At 46.0% G+C, this 21,357-nt stretch overlaps 1 protein-coding gene across 5 annotated transcripts; it reads left to right on the forward strand.

The window, feature by feature from the left end:
• Positions 1-283: 283 nt before the first annotated feature.
• On the forward strand, positions 284-10,485 carry SMIM8 (small integral membrane protein 8). Of its 5 annotated transcripts, none has more exons than XM_066605112.1 (3): positions 284-332; positions 5,435-5,638; positions 7,244-10,485. In XM_066605112.1, exons 2-3 carry the CDS (start codon positions 5,471-5,473, stop codon positions 7,400-7,402), a joined length of 327 nt encoding a protein of 108 aa, XP_066461209.1. In that variant the 5' UTR covers positions 284-332; positions 5,435-5,470; the 3' UTR covers positions 7,403-10,485. The 5 variants fall into 5 exon arrangements, with proteins under 5 accessions (XP_066461209.1, XP_066461234.1, XP_066461226.1 ...); XM_066605137.1 differs by lacking the exon at positions 284-332 and adding an exon at positions 373-527; XM_066605129.1 differs by lacking the exon at positions 284-332 and adding an exon at positions 538-650.
• The last annotated feature ends 10,872 nt before the right edge of the window (positions 10,486-21,357 follow it).

The following is a 21,357-nucleotide window of genomic DNA, read 5'->3' on the forward strand; positions in this document are numbered from 1 at the left end:
TTGTTCGCACCAGATGACCCTATAGATGCGCACGAGATGGATAACGATCACACACAATAAAGTGTTCGCCACGTTCCATCACTCAGAGGCTGGCCTCATGATTTACAGTTTTATTTCCTGGGCCTGCCTGCTACATTATCAATGACAACTAGTGCCAGCCACTCTAGTAATTTCCTTCACCCAGATGCCTTATCCTGAGCCCCGTGTCTTGACGAATCCAAGCATTAGGTGCAGTTCACACTCCAACCACTAGATGTCGCTAATCGCTTATTGACATCAGTACTGTAACTTCCGGCGTCGCGCGACACGACTTGAGAGTGGAGAGGTGCAAGGTATGACCACGTGACAGAGTGACGCGCGACCTCCCGGGGCTGCCCCACCCTATACCGTGTACGGCACCGGTAGTGGGACGGGCTGCAGTGCGGTCATTCAGCATGTTGTCTACATACGTGCAGAGAATGGCTCCCGCTCGTGTCTGTAGTCACGGGCTCTGCCACACACTTACCTTAGAACCGGAGGGGGCAGAGGTTGCACCGCATTCACTTCTGGCAGTGGGGGGGCAGCATGTAGTCGCCATGCCTGCACCTTAGGCCGGGCTCACGTGGGATTACCGTGTATTATACGTGCGCTGTACGCCTGTGTGACTTACGGTAATTCGTAAGCAATCAAATCCATTGCCGTACGCTGCTTCGCGCGGTGTGTAAGAATTGCATAATGCATGGGCGCCGCATGTACTATTTTGCTGCATATTACACTATAGGTGCATAATCCTCGCTGCATTGTGTGCGGGCGGCGTGTATATGCGCCATTGTGAAGCAACAGTGCAGGAAATTTTAAAAAAAGTAAGATGTGTGAGATATCTGGTTGTCTCTGATCTAATCGGGGGGGGGGGGGATGTTGTCTTTTTAGGGCGTAAATACCTGGGCATGGCTTTGTCCCGTTTTGTGGCTGCAAAAATCACGTTCGCAGAACAGGACGACACGAGATAATTGAGGTCAGCGGTTTCCTTTTTACTAACGACGATGCGAGCGGGACCTCTTTACGCGTGCAATAGCAGTGGTTCACGTGTGAATATGCTCCATAGCGACGAGGGGATTAGCGCATGCGTTATCTGTTCACACCCTTACAAGCAAATCTTGACCTAATAAAGGCGCCACGTTTTTCTTAGTGGGAAGTAAAGTTCCAATTGCAGTAATTTACTGCAGTGGTGAACATGTCTGGTGTGCTCCCCTTGATGGCCGCCTGCACACAACCGGGCCAGAATCCGGCCCTGACAGCAGCGGCGTCTGCACGTACCTTCTTTCTTTTTTATCATCTGTACGGCGGATGGTCCGCACAGCTCACCGTCAGACATGCACAGATTTTTTTTTGTAAACTGCTTTTCCCACGTCATCACCTAGCAGTGATGCGGATTTCGGATCAGGCCACGGATTGGACGGCTTCCATTAACTTCAATGGAAGCCATCTGCGCAAAAATGGAGCGTGCTGCGATTTTTTTTCTCCGCGAGCAGAAACCATAATTGGTTTCCGCTTGTGTGCAGGAAGATTCACTTCTCTATAGCATGTTATGGACGGTATTTGCTGTGGAATCGGAAGCGGACCCCCGCTCCAGATTCTGCAGTACAAATCCACCCGTGTGCAGGAGGCCTAAGGCCTCATGTCCACGGGCAAAATATGATTTTTCACCCGCATGCGGATCCGCACCCCATAGGGATGCATTGACCACCCGCGGGTAGATAAATACCCGCGGATGGTCAATAAAAGTGAATTTAAAAAAAATGGAGCATGAAAAAAAACGTGACATGCTCCATTTTTGTGCGGGTCTCCCGCGGGGACGGCTCTCACAGGCTTCTATGGAAGCCATCCGGATCCGCGGGAGACCTAAAATAAGAATAACTTACCCACAGCGGACCGGGTAGGTCTTCTCTTCTTCACGGCTGGATCTTCTTTCTTTGGCCCAGCAGATGTGCCCCGCGCATGCGCGCGGCACGCCGCCAACGTGTCGAGTACATCCGCCGGCCGAAGAAAGAAGATCCGGCCGTGAAGAAGAGAAGACCTACCCGGTCCACTGCGGGTAAGTTAATTCTTATTAATTCTTCTTTTCAGCCCTCATGTCCGCGGGGCAGGAGGGACCTGCTACGGATTCTCCATGGAGAATCCGTAGCGGGCCTGATTTTCCCCGTGGACATGAGGCCTAAGGCTAACTGCACAGAGGAGAGGGTGATATCATGCTTGGCAATATGTGTTTTACCTGTGTTTGCAAGGCGATTTTCAGGCAATACCGCCTCACATTGCTTATGTGAATTTCACGCGCAATAGTGCATTGGAAGCGTTTCCCATTGATTTCAATGGGAAACCTCACACTCGCAGGCACATGGCACGTCATACGAAAGCCAAACAATGTATGTAAGGCCTCATTGAAATCAATGGGCGATGCATTCCAAGGGACGCGAAAGAATAGGACACGCCACAATTTCCTTCCTCACAGCATCGCTCATGTGTATGACTCCATTCAAAAAAATTGAGTTTATGTTCGCACGAGTTTTATGCGTCTCACATCAAGCTAATGTAACACAAGTGAAACTGGCCGAAGGGCTCATTCACACGAGCGTATTTACACGGTGAATAGAGTCAATGAAAGTATGGACTTTCATTGATCCAGTCCCACTTTCGTATAGTCATTGCATATGTTACGTGCTTAAGAAAAATCGCAGCATAAGAGCCCCGTTGTTCTCTACGGGTCTGTATAATATTCAATGCATACGCAAGTACTAGTGTAGCAGTTGCAGTTTTCACGCATGATGCTAATGAACAATACGCATTTCAAATACTGCGATGCTTACACAGTGTTTTATGCATACGCCCGTGGAAATAAGCCCTAGGAGTAACAGGTGGTGGAAATTATTTGCAGCAGGTCAAGTGGCGAATCCATAGCAAAATCCATATATGTTTCATATGGATTGCCAGCAGATTTCACCCCTTTACATTAAAAAGTAGTGAAATCGCACCGTCAATCTATGCTGCAAAGCTTTGCCACGGCGCACGGAGGAGACGTCTCACCACACTACTGGTACTTTAAAGTGCTGCAGAGGTTCTGCGGACAATTTTGCTGCAGAAAATCTGCCACGCGTTTCGGTGCTCGTGAACATACTCTGGAAGAAGAACTGCACTTTTAGAAAGCTTTTCACATGCTGGAGTAACACGGCAGACGGTTTAATTAGTGGGGGCTCAGATGCTGAGACCTCCAAGATCGCTGAAGTGAAAGGGCTGCAGTGCTTACCCAATCACTGTGCCCCTCCAGCTGTCTTCACTGCTTGTCAGCTCCTCTCACTGGCTGAAGACGGACACGTAGACTTTTAAAGATGTCTGCAAACATCTTCAGGAGCCAACAAGTAAGATTACACTCAGACTGGCGAGCACAATATCTGACTGAGAAACGTGGCCCATATCGCACTTGCCAACTTGTGTCTTTCATGCAGATGCTAGGGGTTTTTCATTCGAAAATGCCTTGCATTGCTTCTGTGTAATTGCGATCCTTAGGCGCCTGTTTCACGGGCATCAGAGGATCACAAGTGTTTCCCATTGATTTCAATGGAAATCCTCACATCGCACGGCATACGAGTGCCATGCAATGTCTTTTAGGGTCCCATGGAAAACAATAGGTGAGCTGTTCTAAGGGGACGCCAAAAGATAGAACATGTGACTTTTGTCCGGCAAGGTAAAAAAAAAAATCACTGTGTCAAAAGAATGGAGTTCAAATTCATGCGAGTTTTGTGCATCTTGCCCATGTGAATAAGCCTTAACAATGACAGCTAAAGGGGCTCAGCTCTACTACCCCTTTCTTTGAGCGATTAGCAGGGGTCTCAGCACTCAAACCTCCACAAGGCCTCTTCCACACAGGCGACAGCGATATTGCGAGAAAATCTCAGCGATATCGCATTGGTATTTGCGATGTCACTACATTTTGTCGAGGCGATATCTCAACTTTGTGGTGCTACGCTACAACTTTGTTGCGCTCTTTTGCTGGGATTTTAAGGGGCGGAGCTTGAAATATAAGCCCTACTCCAAAAATAAGCCCTAGCTGCATTAAAAAAATAAAACATCACCTTAAAGTAGCTGTCTGCTACGCCGCACATCTTCTCTGCAGGCCCCCGGCACTTGTCTTCAGGCAAGGCTTCCTGGTCAGGGGTTTGAAAAACCCCACCTCCAGGAAGCGTTGCCTCTGATTGGCTGAGCAGCGGCGCTCGAGAAACAATCAGAGCCAGCGCTCCATAACTCAATCACAACCATACAATGAATGGCTGTGATTGATTCATCGAACACCGGCTCTGATCGGCTGAGCCACGTTGCTTGAGAACCAATCATACACAGCCAGCGCTTCCTGGAGGCAGGGATTTTGAAGCTCCAATCCAGGAAGCACTGACAGAAGACTTTAAACAAATGCTGGGGACCTGTGAGGAAAAGTACAGCGGAGCTGACAGTGGCTGTAAGGTGATTTATTTATTTTAATGCAACTAGGGCTTATTTTAGGGCCTTTAAAGTAGGACTTTCTACTGTAAAAGTTGCATCGCACCGCACGAAAACTGTGTTTTCATGCAGTGCAACAGAAAGGAAGACTCCAAAGGGAAACATGGGCTACAAAACCTTGCAAATCGTGGCAATATTTTGCAATGTAGCAGGCTACAAAACATCGCTAATGTGAAGGAACCCATTGGAAAGCAGGGGCGTCACATTCATGTGATTTGTAGTGATGTCGCATTGCAAGAAAATCGTGCAATTTTGTCGTCCATGTGAAACCGGCCTAATCGAGTCTTGTCGCAGTTAATCTTTACAGGAGTAGTCTCACGATGGGTGTTACCTGTCTCCCAGACACCCCAGTCACGGCTCAGTCGTAAAGTGAATGGCATTGGGTGGCTGCACATACCCACCATTCATGTCAATTGGACTTCCAGAGATAGCCAGGTCAACTATTTCCGTGGTCCCTATGCAGGGAATGGATCAGTAGTGGGCATGTGTGGCTACCTGCTGCCATTCACTTTGTAGCTGAGCCACGGCTGGGGTGTCTGCATCACAGGTAACCCCTTTTATGTCTACTGAAAAGCATATTCTAAAAGCAGAAGGTGTTGAAACTGCAGCAAAAACCTTTGTCAATCTCAATGAGTAGAAGCAAAACTCACCTGTGCTTTCCAGAGCCTCCATGTTGGATGGAGGATCCAGCTCTAAACTTGTGCAGTAAGGGGGTCCCTGGTGGAAGGAATTATTTAGTGTGTTCAGATAGTTTATTCACACTGTTTTGCACGCAAAGCCCTGATGGCTTTTTCTGTACTTCAGTAATTCCCAAATTCTGTATCTTTTGTCTTGTATGTTGTGTTTTCGTTCCAGTAATTTAGTTACCTCATGCAGTGTCTCTATGTTTTATTGTTTTTTTTATCAGACTGCAGGATAACCATATTACTAAAGTAAGCAGTGGATGCAGCTCTTTCCATCAGTAAAGATGTCCTCATCATCCTCAGCCCCTGAGCCTTCTGGTCATAAGAGCGACGCCCCCAAAGAGAAGGACTATCGGACGCCTGGCTTTAGAGGGTTGAAGACTACCAGCCTGTTCCGAGCGGTTAACCCTGAGTTATTCATCAAACCTGTAAGGAATATTCCCTATTATCTGCTGAACTGTATTAAAGGGCTGTATGTAAATGATGCAGTTTGGTCTGGCAGGCATGACGTCCGGCTCTGCTAGCAGCCTGTCTATCATCAAGTTCACCTCTCTAGGTTTCTCAGACATGGATGACACTGTAGGAATCATCCATGTCACGTGGCGAAGTCTCACGCAGTTATCAGCCGGGGCATGCACAGATGAGCAAAGTAAAGTAGCCCACAAAAGGAAAATCTGCTGCACATACACCAGCTGACAATCGTGCGAGACTTCGCCGTGCTACGTGGTTGACGCCTACAGCGCCATCAATGTCTGAAAAACCTAAAGTGGTGGCCTTGGTGAAGGAACAGCATCCTACTAGTCTGTATCATTTACATACAGCGTAGGAGAAGTTTGGACACAGATTGTAGATAGCTCCGTTCCCACTGCAGTGGCACACCTTGGTATTGTAGGCCAAGTTTCCATTGAAATGAGTGGGACAGAGGCTTCAATACCAAGCCAGGCCACTGCAGAGGAAATGGAGCTGTCTGCTTCTTGCAGAAATCGTCTCAGTACACTAGTGTACCAGCCCAGTTAACTGCTGATTGGTGGAGATCCCAGGCGACTGACCCCTACTGATCCATTATTGATGGTCTATCCTGAGGAAAGGCCATCGATAGTTTAGTTTATAACTGGACATCCCCTTTAACACCAGCTGACTAATTTTGTGTAGGTCCACCTCATGCCACCAAACACATTTCTGTCTCATTAAAGCTAGGAGTAATTTATTACCTGGCATCAAAATGTTAGAGGCAGATCCTTTAAGTTATGTTAATGGTGATGTGGATCCATGGATCTGACTTGTTTTTCTGGCACTTACAACACATGCCTGATTGGGTTCGGCCCCATATAACGTGGTGGCCAACTAACACTTTAACGTGTTTAACATGTTCTTCAAACCATCCCTGAACAACTCTTGTAGTGTGGCAGGGACCATTATCCTGCTGAAATAGGCCACTGGTATTAGGGAATACCATTGCCCTGAATGGTCTGTAGCAATGTGTAAGTAGGTGGTACTTGGCCGTTGCATCCAAATGGATGCCCGATCCTTGTCAGTGGTTCAGATTCTTACCCTTCCTTTTTTACCTGCTTCCAACACGTCAACTTCAAGAATTGACTGTTCACTTGCTATCTTAGGCTTAGTTCATATCGCTGGTTAACCCTGCCCTCCCTCATTTTTTGCTCTGATCAGTTATAGGAGCAGAACAATGAGGTGATGGCAATGCCGAATCTATCATATACCAGTCACTTATGGCACCTAGCAGATCCCATTGGGTTCAATAGTCTGTTGAGTTTCCTTCATGGTGTGCAGCATTTTCCCCCGAAACAATAGTGCTACATGTTGCACTATTTTTTGGGGAAAATTTAGCGGAATCTGCGATAAAGGCTCCTAATGGAACCACAAATCCAGATGTGAACAAGACCACCCCTTGACAGGTCATTGGCACAAGATACTTGTTAATGACCTGCCCTGTCAGTGGTTTTAATATTTATGGCAGACTGGTATTTGTATGTATATATCATTTCTTTCTCTACTCTATTTTTCTTTTGCAGAACAAGCCAATTATGGCATTTGGACTTTTCTCAATTACAGTATGCGTCGCCTATATTGCTTATTTACATGCAACAGAGGAAAATAAGAAAGACGTCTATGAAGCAGTTGACAGTGAAGGAAACCGATACACAAGAAGAAAAACATCAAAGTGGGATTGAGTTACTAAGATGCTCATTCTGGACAATGCATGGTCGTCAGCAGTAATTGTTTCTACAAAATAAGAGAAATTATATTTACAGAACAAATTTCAGATGTTTAATAAAAAAAAATGAGTGCCTCGACACGATGAAGATAAAATAAGGTTGGATTTTCCTGATTCACTTAACAATATCTACTACTTATTTAAGCCAAAAGACAAGGACTGAAAATATGGTCATGGGACTTCAAGCATTGTAGAGCTTAGCATGCCCTACTATGACTTTTTAAAGTCACAGTAGGACATGCTCAGTTATGCAGTATGTACGAGGGGCTGCTGATAAGTCTTTGGCTTTACCCAGAAAGAAACGAGATAGGAAGATGAAACTTTACATTTATTCCACATACTCTCCACTGATGTCAGCACACTACTTACATCGGTATTCCAAGTTCTGTAAGCCTTGCAAAAAGAAGGTTTTTGGTTGTGCCTCAAACCAGTCATTCGTAGCAGCCATGGCATCAGAAATGGTGTGAAATTTGGTACCCTTGAGGTGTTTCTTCAGGTTTGGAAACAGATGATAGTAGGAGGGAGCTAGATCTGGTGAATAAGGTGGGTGGTCAACCAGCTGGAAGCCTAGCTCCACCAGTTTTGTCGTGGTGGCTTGTGCAGTGTGAGCGGAGGCGTTGTCTTGCAGAGAGAAGATTCCTTTGGACAGCTTGCCGCAACTTTTGGCCTTCAGAGCTGCCTTCAATTGGTCCAAAGGCTCAATGTAATACCTTGCATTGATGGTGAAACCATTTTGAAGGTAGTCCACGAGCAGCACACCCTCCTTATCCCAGAACACAGACGCCATCACCTTAGTGGCTGATTTTTGCACCCTGAACTTCTTTGGGCGAGGAGAACCACTGTGCCTCCACTCTTTTGACTGCTCCTTGGTTTCAGGGTCATACAAATAAATCCAGGTCTCATCCATAGTGACCAGTCGATCCAGGAAGTTCTTATCAGTCCAGAAATGCTGACAAATGGACCGGGAAGTTTTCACTCGCATGCTTTTCTGATCTGTTGTCAAACATTTGGGGACCCACTTTGCAGATAGCTTCTTCATGTTCAAATGTTCATGGATAATGACACAAACACGTTCACCAGAAATCCCCATGATGTCTGCTATTCCTTTAGCTGAAATTCGCTGATTCTCCAGTATGAAGTTGTGCACAGCATCGACGATCTCCGGATCAACAACCTCTCTCGGTCGTCCAGGACGTTCCTCATCATTGGTGCTGAAGTGGCCCGTTTTAAATTTGACAACCCAGTTCTTAACTAGAATATGAAGGCCATTGATCCCCCAATGTCTGCGACATATCACCATGAATATCCTTCACGGACTTTCCTTGCATAAACAAGAATTGTATCTCTCCTCTGCTTTCATTTGCTGTGAATATCGCCTTAGACTGCACCATTCTGTTTTCCCGCGTGCCGAGATCACGGTTGCCATAAGCTACAAGCACAAAATTTTGAAAACCTTTTATTAGACACATAAGGCTTTCATGTGATGTAACATTCGTTACCATAGAAACAAAAAAAAAACAAAGCCAAAGCCTTCTCAGCGCCCCCTCCTATAACTCGTTATCTTACTTATTTCATACCCTCTGAATCTCGTAGCCTCTTTTTCCTCAGATAGTCATGTGATCTTGGTTCTGAGCAGCTTAGATCTACTTAGGGGTTATGAATTCATTTTCTTGTCAATTTCCCAGTCTGTGTGATGTTGTTACATAGATCTACCACAAAAAGTGCTTAGAGGGGGACACAGACACTCCTATCACAGTTACTAATGATGATCACAAGATCCTGTCATACAGTTATAATAGAGGAGATTACAGCTCATCCTCCTGACTGTATATTTATGGTCTGTAGTCTTATTTAGATGAATATAAAAGGTAATTATAATTAAACTGGCCCCTCTGTAGGTAAAAATGGTATAGGCTTAAATAATATGGCGCTGATTCATCATGGGATTGATTGAAACTGAAAGTAAAAAATCTCACCATCAAGATTGTGTCCGATACAATTCAGACACGGAGCTACACTGCAGATAAGTGATTGGGATTCAGGGAGGAGACCTCCAGAGTCTGACAAGCAATCGGGTGAAGGGGGGTAGGGATGGAAAAATATGTTTTTGCCAAATATATACATAGCGTTGAGTGACATGGTTGTTGCTCTATAAGGTGCATTTAGTCGTTTACATTCACTGATACAGTGAATAGTAAATTATTTGCAAGCGATTTATCTGTCTGTATAAACAGGATGCAACTCACAGAAGAAGAAGCCAAATACAAAGCACCTGATAAACTGCAAGGCAGGCTCAATCATCATATACACTGGTAGTATGCAGAACGCCAGATTGCAATATGGAGGAGCTAAATGTTCAGTGCAGCCTCTCAACTCAACCCAGATTGGGGGAGGGGTGACAGCTGGCAGGCATAGTCTGCACATATGAACCAATACCACGGATGTCAACCATAGATAAGTGTGCCAGACAATAGACGAATGCAACCCCTACGTGTTTTGGCCAAAATGCAAACTAGCACCCGCATTTATCAGTGTTTTTTTGCATGCAGTTTGCTATAGATGCTGGACGAGCCCAAGATGTCATGCCATACTGTGGTGATACAGGGCAATCCACTGCTTTGCCAGTAGGGATTGCATTCCTGTATGGTGTGGCGTGCAGTTTTATCGTAGCAATGCGAGATTATTCTCAAAAGAAAGCATCGCTGACGCTCAGAAATCGTAGGAACAAAGACGCGATTTGCCATGATTTTCTTGCAGCAAAATTGCGATAGCTCGTGTGAAACTAGTCTAATGCCTCCTTTACATGGACGATTTTCTGCAGCAAATTTACAAGCTTTAAAAAATTGCGTCTAAGAGAACCAATGGTTTCCTATGGGAACCTTCACATGGACGATTTGTAGCCGCGTCAAAAAAAAAAAAGGTCTTGACCTATCTTGTTGCAGAAAATCACAGAAGCCTCCATAGACTCCTATGGGAGACTATGCGAGGCAGACGGCAAGGGGTGATTAATTCCCAGCAGCATTGAGACCAGGGTTTTCCTACAGGGGAGAAGGAATTCCCCAGCAGTGGTGAGACTGGTGTTCCGCTGCTGGGGAATTCTTTCTTCTCCCCTGCAGGGAAACTCTGGTCTCGTCGCTGTTGGGGGATTCCTTTATCTCTCTCCTCTCGGAGCTGCACCACTTTTTTTGCTGTAACACACAGCTCCCAATTTTCTGCAGGTCTGGCTGCGATTTTGTTCACAAAGCTAACTCCTGTGTGATTTTATAGCCTGAGTGAATGAGGCCTAAACCACAGTGTGATTGTTCAAAGCAAGAGAAACCAAGTAATCTTGTAGATACGATACCTTTTAATGACCAACAAAAAGACATGATGTCAGAGCGAGCTTTTGAACCTACTTAGAGCTCTTCTTCTGGCTCAATGGAATAGATGTGAAGAGGCATATATATATATACACATACATATGACAAGGCCCAGACATGGATGTGATTAATTTGCACTTAAAACAATACCAGAACAGGATGAGTAGAGAAGTAAATAATTAGTCCACTGATGAGGAATGTGAGTGTTTTATGGTCTCTGAATTAGTGTTAGGGGGTCACCAGGCCAGCATTTTATCTCTTATAGATTTCTCATAATCTCCAATGATGCATGAAGCCACTTCCGATGTTAATTCCGGTCTTGAAAATGTCAAAGATGGTTATAAACTTGTACTCCCAAATTCTTCTAGGACATTGAGATTTGAAGTTGCCTTTTAATATAGTAACTTTCTTATGTTCTACGTTGTGTCTGTGACTAGAAAAATGCTCCGCCGTAGGTAATTCTGCTTTTCGCTTTTGTCCTGTTTCTCCAAAATAAAGCTCCCCAAGAGGACATGCATTGCACCGGATCAGGTACGCAACATTGAACGTGGAACATGTGAATGTCCCGGGGATCTTATAGTCCTGCTGTGTGCTAGGGATTTGTATTCTGTCCGCAGTCCGTATATGTGAGCAGGTTTTGCAGCTCCTTACATTGCAGGGATAAGTTTCTTTTTTGTGTGTCAGAGGGCAATGCACTCCTGATTATAAAATTTCTTAAATGTGGAGGTTGCTTGTAACACATAAGGTGGTGGTGGGGGGGGGGGAGGGGGTCTGGGAATATGGTTTTCAGATGGTTATCCTTGTGTAGGGTATGGTGGAGTTTCTTTGCGGTTTTCCATAGTACCTCTAGCTGTAAATTGTAGGTCACTACTAGAGGCAAACAAACACAGGAGAAACTAGGGGCCAAGATGAAATCTGATAGGACACACTCTCTTGGTCGCAATCCCAATTTGGATAAATATATAGTCTGCTTTAGGCATGTGGTGCAGCCTACTAGTGTTTCCCTGAGAATAAGACCTATGTCAATAATAAGCCCTACCATGATTTTCGGGAGGGGGGGTCTTGAAATATAAGCCCTCCCCCCAAAATAAGCTCTAGCTACAATAGATAAAAACAAAACAGCAATACTCATCCAGCCAGCAGCTTTTGGGTCCCTCACGCTCATCCCCGGCGCTGCAGCAGGCTGCTGTGTCCTCCGCGCTGACAGCATTCTCTTCCTGGTAACGGGGCTTTGAATACCCCACCTCCAGCAAGCGAGTGCTGTGATTGGATGACGAGTGCCGCTGGCTAAGCCAATCAGAAACGGCACTTGATCATTCACAGCCATTCAGTGAATATCACAACACTGGCTTGCTGGAGGTAGGGTATTCAAAGCCCCCTTAGTTACCAGGAAGAAAATGCTGTCAGCGCAGAGGACACGTCAGCCTGCCGCAGCGCCGAGACCAGCGCGAGGCAAGGCATCATGACGCCATCAGTTAGGTGAGTATAAGACACCCCCTAAAAATAAGACAGGCTCTTTGGGGGCAAAAATTAATATGACTGTCTTATTTTCAGGGAAAGACGGTATATTGGACAAGCAGAAAAAGGAAGCATTTATTATCCATATGCAGGAAAGAAGGTCCATCTATTCACTCAAAAACAACAAGGAGATCACCTTTAAGCCTGCGGATAAGGGTGGTGCTATAGTCCTCATGAACACATCAGACTACATGAAAGAAGCTGACAGACACCAGATACTACACCAGACTGGACCAAGACCCGACTCAGAAATATATGAGAGAATTATAAAGAGTCATCAGAAGCCTGTCTGTGGGTTCCACAATATTATTGGACTTGATACTGTGGAACCCAGGGTTGGAGTATTCTATAGGCTTCCCAAACTACACCAAGCTGGCAACCCACGAAGGCCAATTATCTAAGGTGTGGGAAGCCTCAGGCTGCCTTCACACTTGCGATAAATGTGTGCTATTTTCGCGCAATGTGAAATTGAGTGAAAATGCAGAATTATGAAACCAATGATTTTCAATGGTTTCATTCCCATTTTCATTGTTTTCACTCATGCGATGTGGAGTGAAAAAATATATTTTTTTAAATGTCTCCCTATGGAGCCTCCTTTTTATCACTTCACAAAGCAGGAACTGCGTTTTTAACATTAGAAATTCCTATTGTCTATCGTGAGAAAAACGCGCAACAAAATCTCAAGCAGCAGTGATATTTTTGCAAGAAAAAGACTTGCTGATACTGAGACATCTCATGAGCAAAATTGCGATTTTGCCGTGATTTTCTCGCGGTGATATCACCAGTGTGAAGGAGCCCTTACTAAAAGAATCTCAGGATGGGTAGAAGGTGTCCTCAAAACCACTGATGAGAAATACAACCAGCTATTTGCAGAACAACACGGACCTACTGAACACACTGTCAACCGCTGGTCCCCACCCTGATGGCGCTATCCTGGCCACCATGGATGTGGAATCTTTATATTCAAACATCCCACACGAAGATGGACTGACCACCTGCCAGGCACACCTTGAGGCCAATGCGGTTGCCTCTGAATCCGTGTTACAACACACAAGATTTGTCCTCACACACAATTACTTCTCCAGGGATCTTTAACAAAAATTGCATTGCACTTGCGTGCCGTGCTATTTGCATGCAAGTGCAATGCGATTTTTTTTACCATTGAAAACAATTGGCTGGACTTGCGATTTTTTCATATGTGTGAAATACGCAAGTACATAGATGCAATGCATTTTCTAAGCAAAAACACACCGTGGTCGCATACAGAATTGCAATTTTAAGAGTGCGATCTCACATTCGTACGTGTTAATGCATTTTAAGGGCTTTTTCACATGGGCATGATAATCACGGCCGCATAATGGGCTGAAACAGAACCATTTATTTCAGTTGTTTTGTTTTCATCAGCCGTATTCCCGTCCGTTGATAGTACGGGCAAGAAAAGATAGGACTCACCCTATATTGCATGCCGGAAAGATAGGGCAGGACCTGTCTTCGTGCTGATTTTTTCAAACTCACACGCACTAGTCCGAGAAGGAAAAAAACCCATTCATGAGCAACTACGCTCCATAGCGGTGAGCGTAGTTGTGCATACGGCTATGTGTTTTTTCCCTTAGGGCTTATTCAGACGACCGTATATCAGCTGGGTTTTCATGCCGGACTGATATATGGTGTCCTTCTCTGCAGGAGGAGGAGGCTGGAAGAGCCGGGAGCAGTGCTCTGAGCTCCTGCCCCCTCTCCACTATTTGCAATGAGAGGGGTGGGACAGAGGCAGAGCTATCTCCCATTGCAAATAGTGGCGGAGAGGGGACGGAAGCTCAGAGCACTGCTCTCAGCTCTTCCAGCCTCCTCCCCCTGCAGGAGGGACACTGTATATCGTCCGGGCATGAAAACCCAGCCGATATACGGTCGTCTGAATAAGCCCTTAGAGTAAGAGAAACAGTAAGTGTTCTCCTGACAGACTGAATAGCTTTACCACATCTAAATGAATGGAGCATCACAACGGCCCACAACGGCTGTTGCAGCGGGACGCCGGCTGTGTCTGACAGCCGGCTCCCGCTGCGGGTGTAGCGCGGGATCATATGTGATCCCGCGCTATCCCCAGGACGAAAGTTTACGTCCTGTTGCGGGAAGTACCCTGCTGCCAGGACGTAAACTTAAGCCCTGCAGCGGGAATGGGTTATGGGTCCATGTGTTGTCTGGGTTTCGGTAAACCACATTCATACAACCGTATGCAAGTTGCGCCCATAAAAATCAAGTACAAGAAACATCGCACAGCACATGGACCCCATACACTACATGCCCTACTCTTGTCCATGAAGACGTGTGTGAAAAGGACATGCAGCACTTTTTTTCGCACGAACCATTGGTCTGTGCAAAACATTGGCCATATAGTAGGATATAATGGGACCATGTGCAGTTTGTGGAACACATGGCCAGCACACAACCCAAAGATACAGCTGTGTGAATAGACTCGTAAAGTCAGACAGCAAATGGACTGAAAATAAGGTGTGAACTGGCCCTAACAGCTACACTTCAGAGGAATATACTAGGGCACATTTATTATTGGTGTTGATCCGGAATTCTGGGGTAAATTGCACCTTTTCTTTAGCACTAATCAGGTTAGACAAATCTACTATAGATTTGGGCCATAAAAAACAGATGATACGCCTCTTACTGCACTACTGTAAAATGTGTAGAAAAGTGGGCATAGCTTGCTGCCTGGCCAAGATTTAGAAACATTTAAGAATTGTAACTTTTTTAAAACAGTGCAAAACGTATCGCCATCTCACTCCAGTAGCTGGCTAGAGTACAAAATGACTCCGAAACCTCCTTTAAAAGCTTTGTTCTGCGCAGTAGCTGCATCTCAACCTCATGGTGATCCCTTTGTGGGACCGACCATACCAACAGGGCGCTTTCACACAGGACGGAATAGTCTGTAACAATGTTGCAGAATATGTTATCCTGAAATTCTGCATGACACAAGGCAAATTTTGGATGCAGAATTGCTGGAAGAATTCTGCTATTTTCAATTTCGCATCAAAATCAGCATGTTAGCTGAATATTCCACAAGAGGGCATATTCCACAACGTTGTTCCGGAATATTTCTTCCCATCCAAAGGCCCCGAGGTTCCTTTCAAATGTGAAGGAATTACACTGCAGGATGCAGCGAGTTCCACAGCTGTAAAATTCCACACCAGAATCCACAGGTCTAAGGGCGCCTTCAGACAACCGTATACGGCATCCCTCTCTGCAGGGGGAGGAGGCTGGAAGAGCCGGGAGTTGTGCACTGAGCTCCCGCCCCCTCTCTGCCACCCACCACTATTTGCAATGGGAGAGGGCGGGGGGTGAAGCAAAGTTTCGGAACTTAGCCCCGCCCCCGTCACACCTTCCCCCATTGCACCTGGCCGATATACGGTCGTCTGTAGGCACCCTAAGGCCAGATTTACATGTATTTTGTGTGCACAATTGTGTCGCAAAACAAAAAAGAAAACACATCATGCTTAATTTTTTCTGCGCTCTTGCTCATGAAAAGAACACACCTGGCACTCATTAAAGAATTTGCCTATTTCAATGGCTGGGGACATTGATGCATATTTTTTGCACGCGCAAAAAGTACAAAATAAGGGCATAAACAGAAGTGCGATTGCTCAAATACGACTGCCGTTACGCCGGCCGATGTACGGCATCTCTCTCTGCAGGAGGAGGAGGCTGGAAGAGCCAGTAGCAGTGCTCTGAGCTCCCGCCCCCTCTTTGCCTCCTCTCTACCCCCCTGCACTAATTTCAATGAGAAGAGGTGGGAAAGGGGTGGAGCTAATTCACAGAATTTAGCCCCACCCCCGTCCCACCTCCTCTCATTGCAAATAGTGCAGAGGGGTGGAGAGGGGGTGTAAAGGAGGCAGAGAGGGGGCAGGAGCTCAGAGCACTGCCCCGACTCTTCCAGCCTCCTCCCCCTGCAGACACAGACGCCGTATATCGGCCGGCGTGAATACCCGGCCGATTTACGGTCGTCTGAATGCACCCTAAACCCTAAGGCCTCATGTCCACGGGCAAATTATGAATTAAAATCCGGAGTGTTTTTCCTGCACGCGGATCCGCTCCCCATAGGGATGCATTAGACACCCGCAGGTAGTTAAATACCTGCGGATGTCATTTTTCCCTGCAGGTGCGGGTCCCGCGTGCAGGAAAAAATCTGGACATGCTCCATTTTAGTGCGGGGAGACCCGCTCCAGAATTTAACTCACCTGCTCCGGACGGTACGGGTCTTCTCTCCGTCACGCGGCCGGATCTTTTTTCTTTGGCCCAGTGGATGTGCCCTGCGCATGCGCGCAGCACACAGCCGTCGTGCTGAGCACATGCGCCGGGCCGAAGAAAGAAGATCCGGCCGTGATGGAGAGAAGATCAGGCCGCGAAGAAGGGAAGATCCGGAGCGTGCGGAGAGGTGAGTAATTCTTATTTTCAGCCCTCATCTCCGCGGGGCAGGAGGGACCTGCCATGGAGAATCTGTTGCGGGCCTGATTTTCCCCGTGGACATGAGGCCTTAAACACAGTTCTGCGCACAAATAGGCAACTTTCATTGCACAAAAACGCTACGCAAAAGTATGCGTAAATACACCTATGGCTGGATTCACACGAACGTATATCGGCTCGGTTTTCACGTCAAGCCGATATACGTCGTCCTCATCTGCAGGGGGAGGAGGCTGGAAGAGCTGGGAGCAGTGCTCTGAGCTCCCGCCCCCTCTCTGCCTCCTCTCCGCCCCTCTGCACTATTTGCAATGAAAGGAGGCGGGATGGGGCCAGGCTAAGTGACGAGAATTAGCCCTGCCCAGTTCGTGTGAATCCAGCCTATGTTTGTGTAAAGCTTGCCTAATTGTGGATTTTGATACTGAATTGCAGGCAGGTTTTAGGCCTCATGTCCACTTGCAAATTATTATTTAAAATCCGCAGCGTTTTTCCTGCATGCGGATCCGCGCCCCATAGGGATGCATTAGACACCCGCAGGTAGTTAAATACCTGCGGATGTCATTTTTCCCTGCAGACGCGGATCCGCGTGCAGGAAAAAATCCGTTCTATGCTCCATTTAGGTGTGGGTCTCCCGCGTGGACGGCTCCTGCAGGCTTCTATTGAAGCCTATGGAAGCCGTCCGGATCCGCGGTAGACCTAAAATCAGAATATACTCACCTGCTGCGGGCCGTGCGATTCTTCCCTTCTTCCCGGCCGGATCTTCTTGCTTCGGCGCGGCGAATGTGCCCGGCGCATGCGCGCGGCACGCAGCCGGCGTGCCGAGCAAATTTGCCGGGCCGAAGAAAGAAGTTCCGGCCGCGAAGAAGGGAAGACACACACGGCCCGCAGCAGGAGAGTTTGTTCTAATTTCAGCCCTTATGTCTGCGGGGCAGAAGGGACCCGCTGCGGATTCTCCATGGAGAATCCGGAGCGGGCCTGATTTTCCGTGTGGACATGAGGCAGATCCGCTGTGGATTTGTAACGCGGATTTGGGCTGCTGATGCACTGTAACTGTCTTTTATTTTTCATGCGGGAGATCAATTGAGATATGTGCTCTATGAGCTCCCACACGCGTGATCCACACTAAAATGGAGCATGTCCATTTTTTTTCATGCTCCAGAAATTTTTAATTTCACTTTTAAATACCATCCGCGGGTATTTATCTACCCGCGGGTGGTCAATGCATTGCTATAGGGGGGATCCACGTGCGGGAAAACCGCTGCGGATTGTAATTCTTATTTTCCCCGTGGACATGAGGCCTTATGCCGTTTTTAATTCTGCATCAAAATCTGCAGGTAGCCTTCAAATTTTTGGCGCAGAATTTACTGCGGCTTACAGTGCGTTACGTGGCCTATTCCGTCCCATGTGAAAGGTCTCCCAGGTGCTGTCACACATACAGATTATGTTCAGGCATTTGATGCAGTTTTTGAGGCCAAAATCAGGAGCGAGTCACATAACTAGGGGGAGTTATGAGCGAGATACTATGTTTCTTCTTTTTTGAATCCACTCCTGCATCAGACAACCTGAACAAGCCTGGAAGGTGGGACAGCATCTCACAGGTTCCCAGCTGCACGCACCTGTGTTGTACTAATTAGCTGGGATTAACAGGTATAAATCCTGCAGTACACAGCTCCTAGGTAAGGAGTGCAGGAAGAAGAAGGTAAAGTGATGTTAGTGGGATGGTAACTAATGTTGGGCTTTTACGTTGCAGTCATTTTGTAACCTGTGTAATGTGTTTCACTGTGGAAGTTATGTGGCTGAAAACCATGTTGGTGCCTTCCCTGTGCAGTGAGCTACATGTAAGGCTGCCTGTCCATGGGTGTATCTTCACTGCGTTCCCCACAGTGATAATCTGGATGTGGGAAATGCAGTTAATGCTTTCCATAGCAATCCTAGTGATTCTCTGCTTGCAGATGGCAAACTGCAGCATGGTGTGAATTGCCACGATTCTCTGTGGTGAGCTTACCTCTAAAGAAAAGAAAGGGGGAGGGGGGGAAACCCTTATTGAAAACCGTGCTGTTTATAGTGTGCTGCATATTCTCCTATTGCCTTGCAGATAACTCCTAGCCACAACCCTCTTCTGAAGCTCACTGTGTGTGAAAACACCTTAAGGCCATAACGAAAGGTCTGTGTCTCTTAATACTATGACTCTACAAGTTTTGCAAATTTTTTTTTTTTTTTTTTTTTTTTTATCAAGTGCAGCTGCAGTCCACAGGAGTGCACCAAGTTGCCTATAGCTGAAAGTAGTGCTCTAGGCTGCAGCTAGCTTAAAACTGGATAACTGCATTACAAAAGTCATAGTGGAACGCTAGCCTTATGATCCACTTAGAGCTCCTGCACACTTGCATTTTTCTTGTGGGTTTTTTTATAATAAATTTTTTTTTTTTTTGCACACAATATCACGTTTTTTTTTCATGCGATTGTCAATGGGACTTTCTAATGTTAAAATCGCATCGCACAAAAATTGCAAAGCACCAACTTGTGATGCGTTTTTAACATTAAAAAGTCCCATTGACAATCGCATGAAAAAAACCCGCAAGGAAAAACGCAAGTGTGCAGGAGCCCTTACACAGGGCAAGCTGTCAGGCAAATGAAGCCCGGTAGATCATCGCAGTGATGCTGGCACAGCTTGTAGCACTACCGGAATGGACGGGGAAGTGTCTGCCTCCATTCACTGTAAGCAGACAGTCGTTCAAAAGTCAATCGTGTTGGCCCTTGTATAAGCGTCCTATGTAAAAGGGCCATTACATTGCTCAAGCATTAATTGCTACTAGAGTTCCCTCTGGGACAGGAATAAGTGTATTTATTCTGCATCAAGAGTCTGCGACAAAAAACCTCCATTTGTTAGCTTTCTGAAACCCTATAAGGGCTATTTTGTAGTGTGGTGAAATCCCTGTTGTGGTGCTTGCTCCAGAACTGTGGCATTTTGCCATGATTTGATGGCAACAAATCTAACACTGAAGAGATTCATAGTGTGAAATGGAGAGTGGGGCATTGGGATTAACTGTGACTCGGGGCTTATATTCACCTGTAAAATGAATACTTATTAACGAGATGTAGCTATTGCCATTATAGAGCAAGTAATCTTAGGAATATGTATATCTGATCTGTTCAGGCAACTATGGCGTGCATACTTAAATCTCTAGTCAAGAAGATTGGCCTCTCCTCCAACCAGCTTCTAAAGGTAATGTGACTGTTCTTGTATCCTACTGTAAAATCTCTTCTCCTAAGGCCAGTTTCACACAGGCACACTTTACTGTTTCTACAGAATTTACTGTCAACACTATTTCCCTACCTTGTATTTTATTGAGTTATGTGATAAACTATGAAGAACTTGACAGATCTGCCAGCGTTTTGTAATTAGTATGGGCAGCCTTAAAGGGGTATCCAGTGACTAAAGGCTCCTCCCCCAAGTTTTCACCCATCCACTAGTGGTTTTGATGTGGATACCATGCAGACTTGAGCTTTCCACTTTAAGGGGTTAAGTGTGCTGCAGATCCACATCAAAAACTGCTATATGTAAAATCATCTAGAAAAAAAATGCCAACAATCTTGTTTGTCAGGAAATCACCCATGTCTTTGCACTACTACTATTCCCAATTCCACTAATAGTGCACTTACATGGGATGAGCTGTTGGGCAAACTAGCCTGATGCTCGTCCCAGTGAAGCACTCTCCTCTGCGTGTATACAGGAGAGTGTTGCTGGCATCGCGCAGAGCGCTGGCAGCCTGAAGATTGAGCATTCTTCCACCCCGCCTGCCACCAGTCACTGTAAGACAGTCGTTCAGAAGTGAACGACTGCTGTCTGCACTAAACACGTCCTTCAGTTTTCTACATGCAGAAACTGAATGACTGAACTGTCATTAAGTCGCTGCATGCATTAATATGGGACAATCATTGTTCAAATTCCAGTGGGTGCACATGTAAGCTATAAGTAATCTTTGTGAGAATATATAAATGGTTGTCCTGGGATAACAGCTCTGCCCTTAAGTGGATGCATTTTCTATTAGTCCATCCAAGGAAGGTGACTGTCTACTAGCCTTACTAAATGTTTTTGGGTTTTTTCCCCCCTCTAGTGTGTCCTGATGAACACTGCAATTGAGCTGTTTAGCTACATTGATGCTCCAGTTTATTCCACTTCATGCTATCTGTACTACGACTGGGTAAGACTGTATACACAAACCTGTACTTGTATATTGGCCTGTTGTGACTCTCTGGATGTTATAAAATTGCTTTCATGATGGCTAAGGAGCCATAGGGTAAAGAGTCAAGGAATGTATTCCAGTAAGCTTAGAGAATTTGTCATGTAGATCTAAACTGTAGTAATCAATCACCCTGGACTCTGACTCAGGAATTGTAGAGTCTATTTGGGTTAAGAACATTGGCATCAGAGAACTAACGGACTAGAGAGTCTAACAGTTGCATGACTTTGTACTTGGTAGAGGTAGAAATAATCAAGTCTTCGTCATAGATTTAGCTTTGCCATGTGACACTTATGAGATTTTAGCTATTAGCCCTTCATGAGGCCCTCTGT

The sequence above is a fragment of the Eleutherodactylus coqui genome, chromosome 1, assembly GCF_035609145.1.
Source record: "Eleutherodactylus coqui strain aEleCoq1 chromosome 1, aEleCoq1.hap1, whole genome shotgun sequence".
Taxonomy (NCBI): Eukaryota; Metazoa; Chordata; class Amphibia; order Anura; family Eleutherodactylidae; genus Eleutherodactylus; species Eleutherodactylus coqui.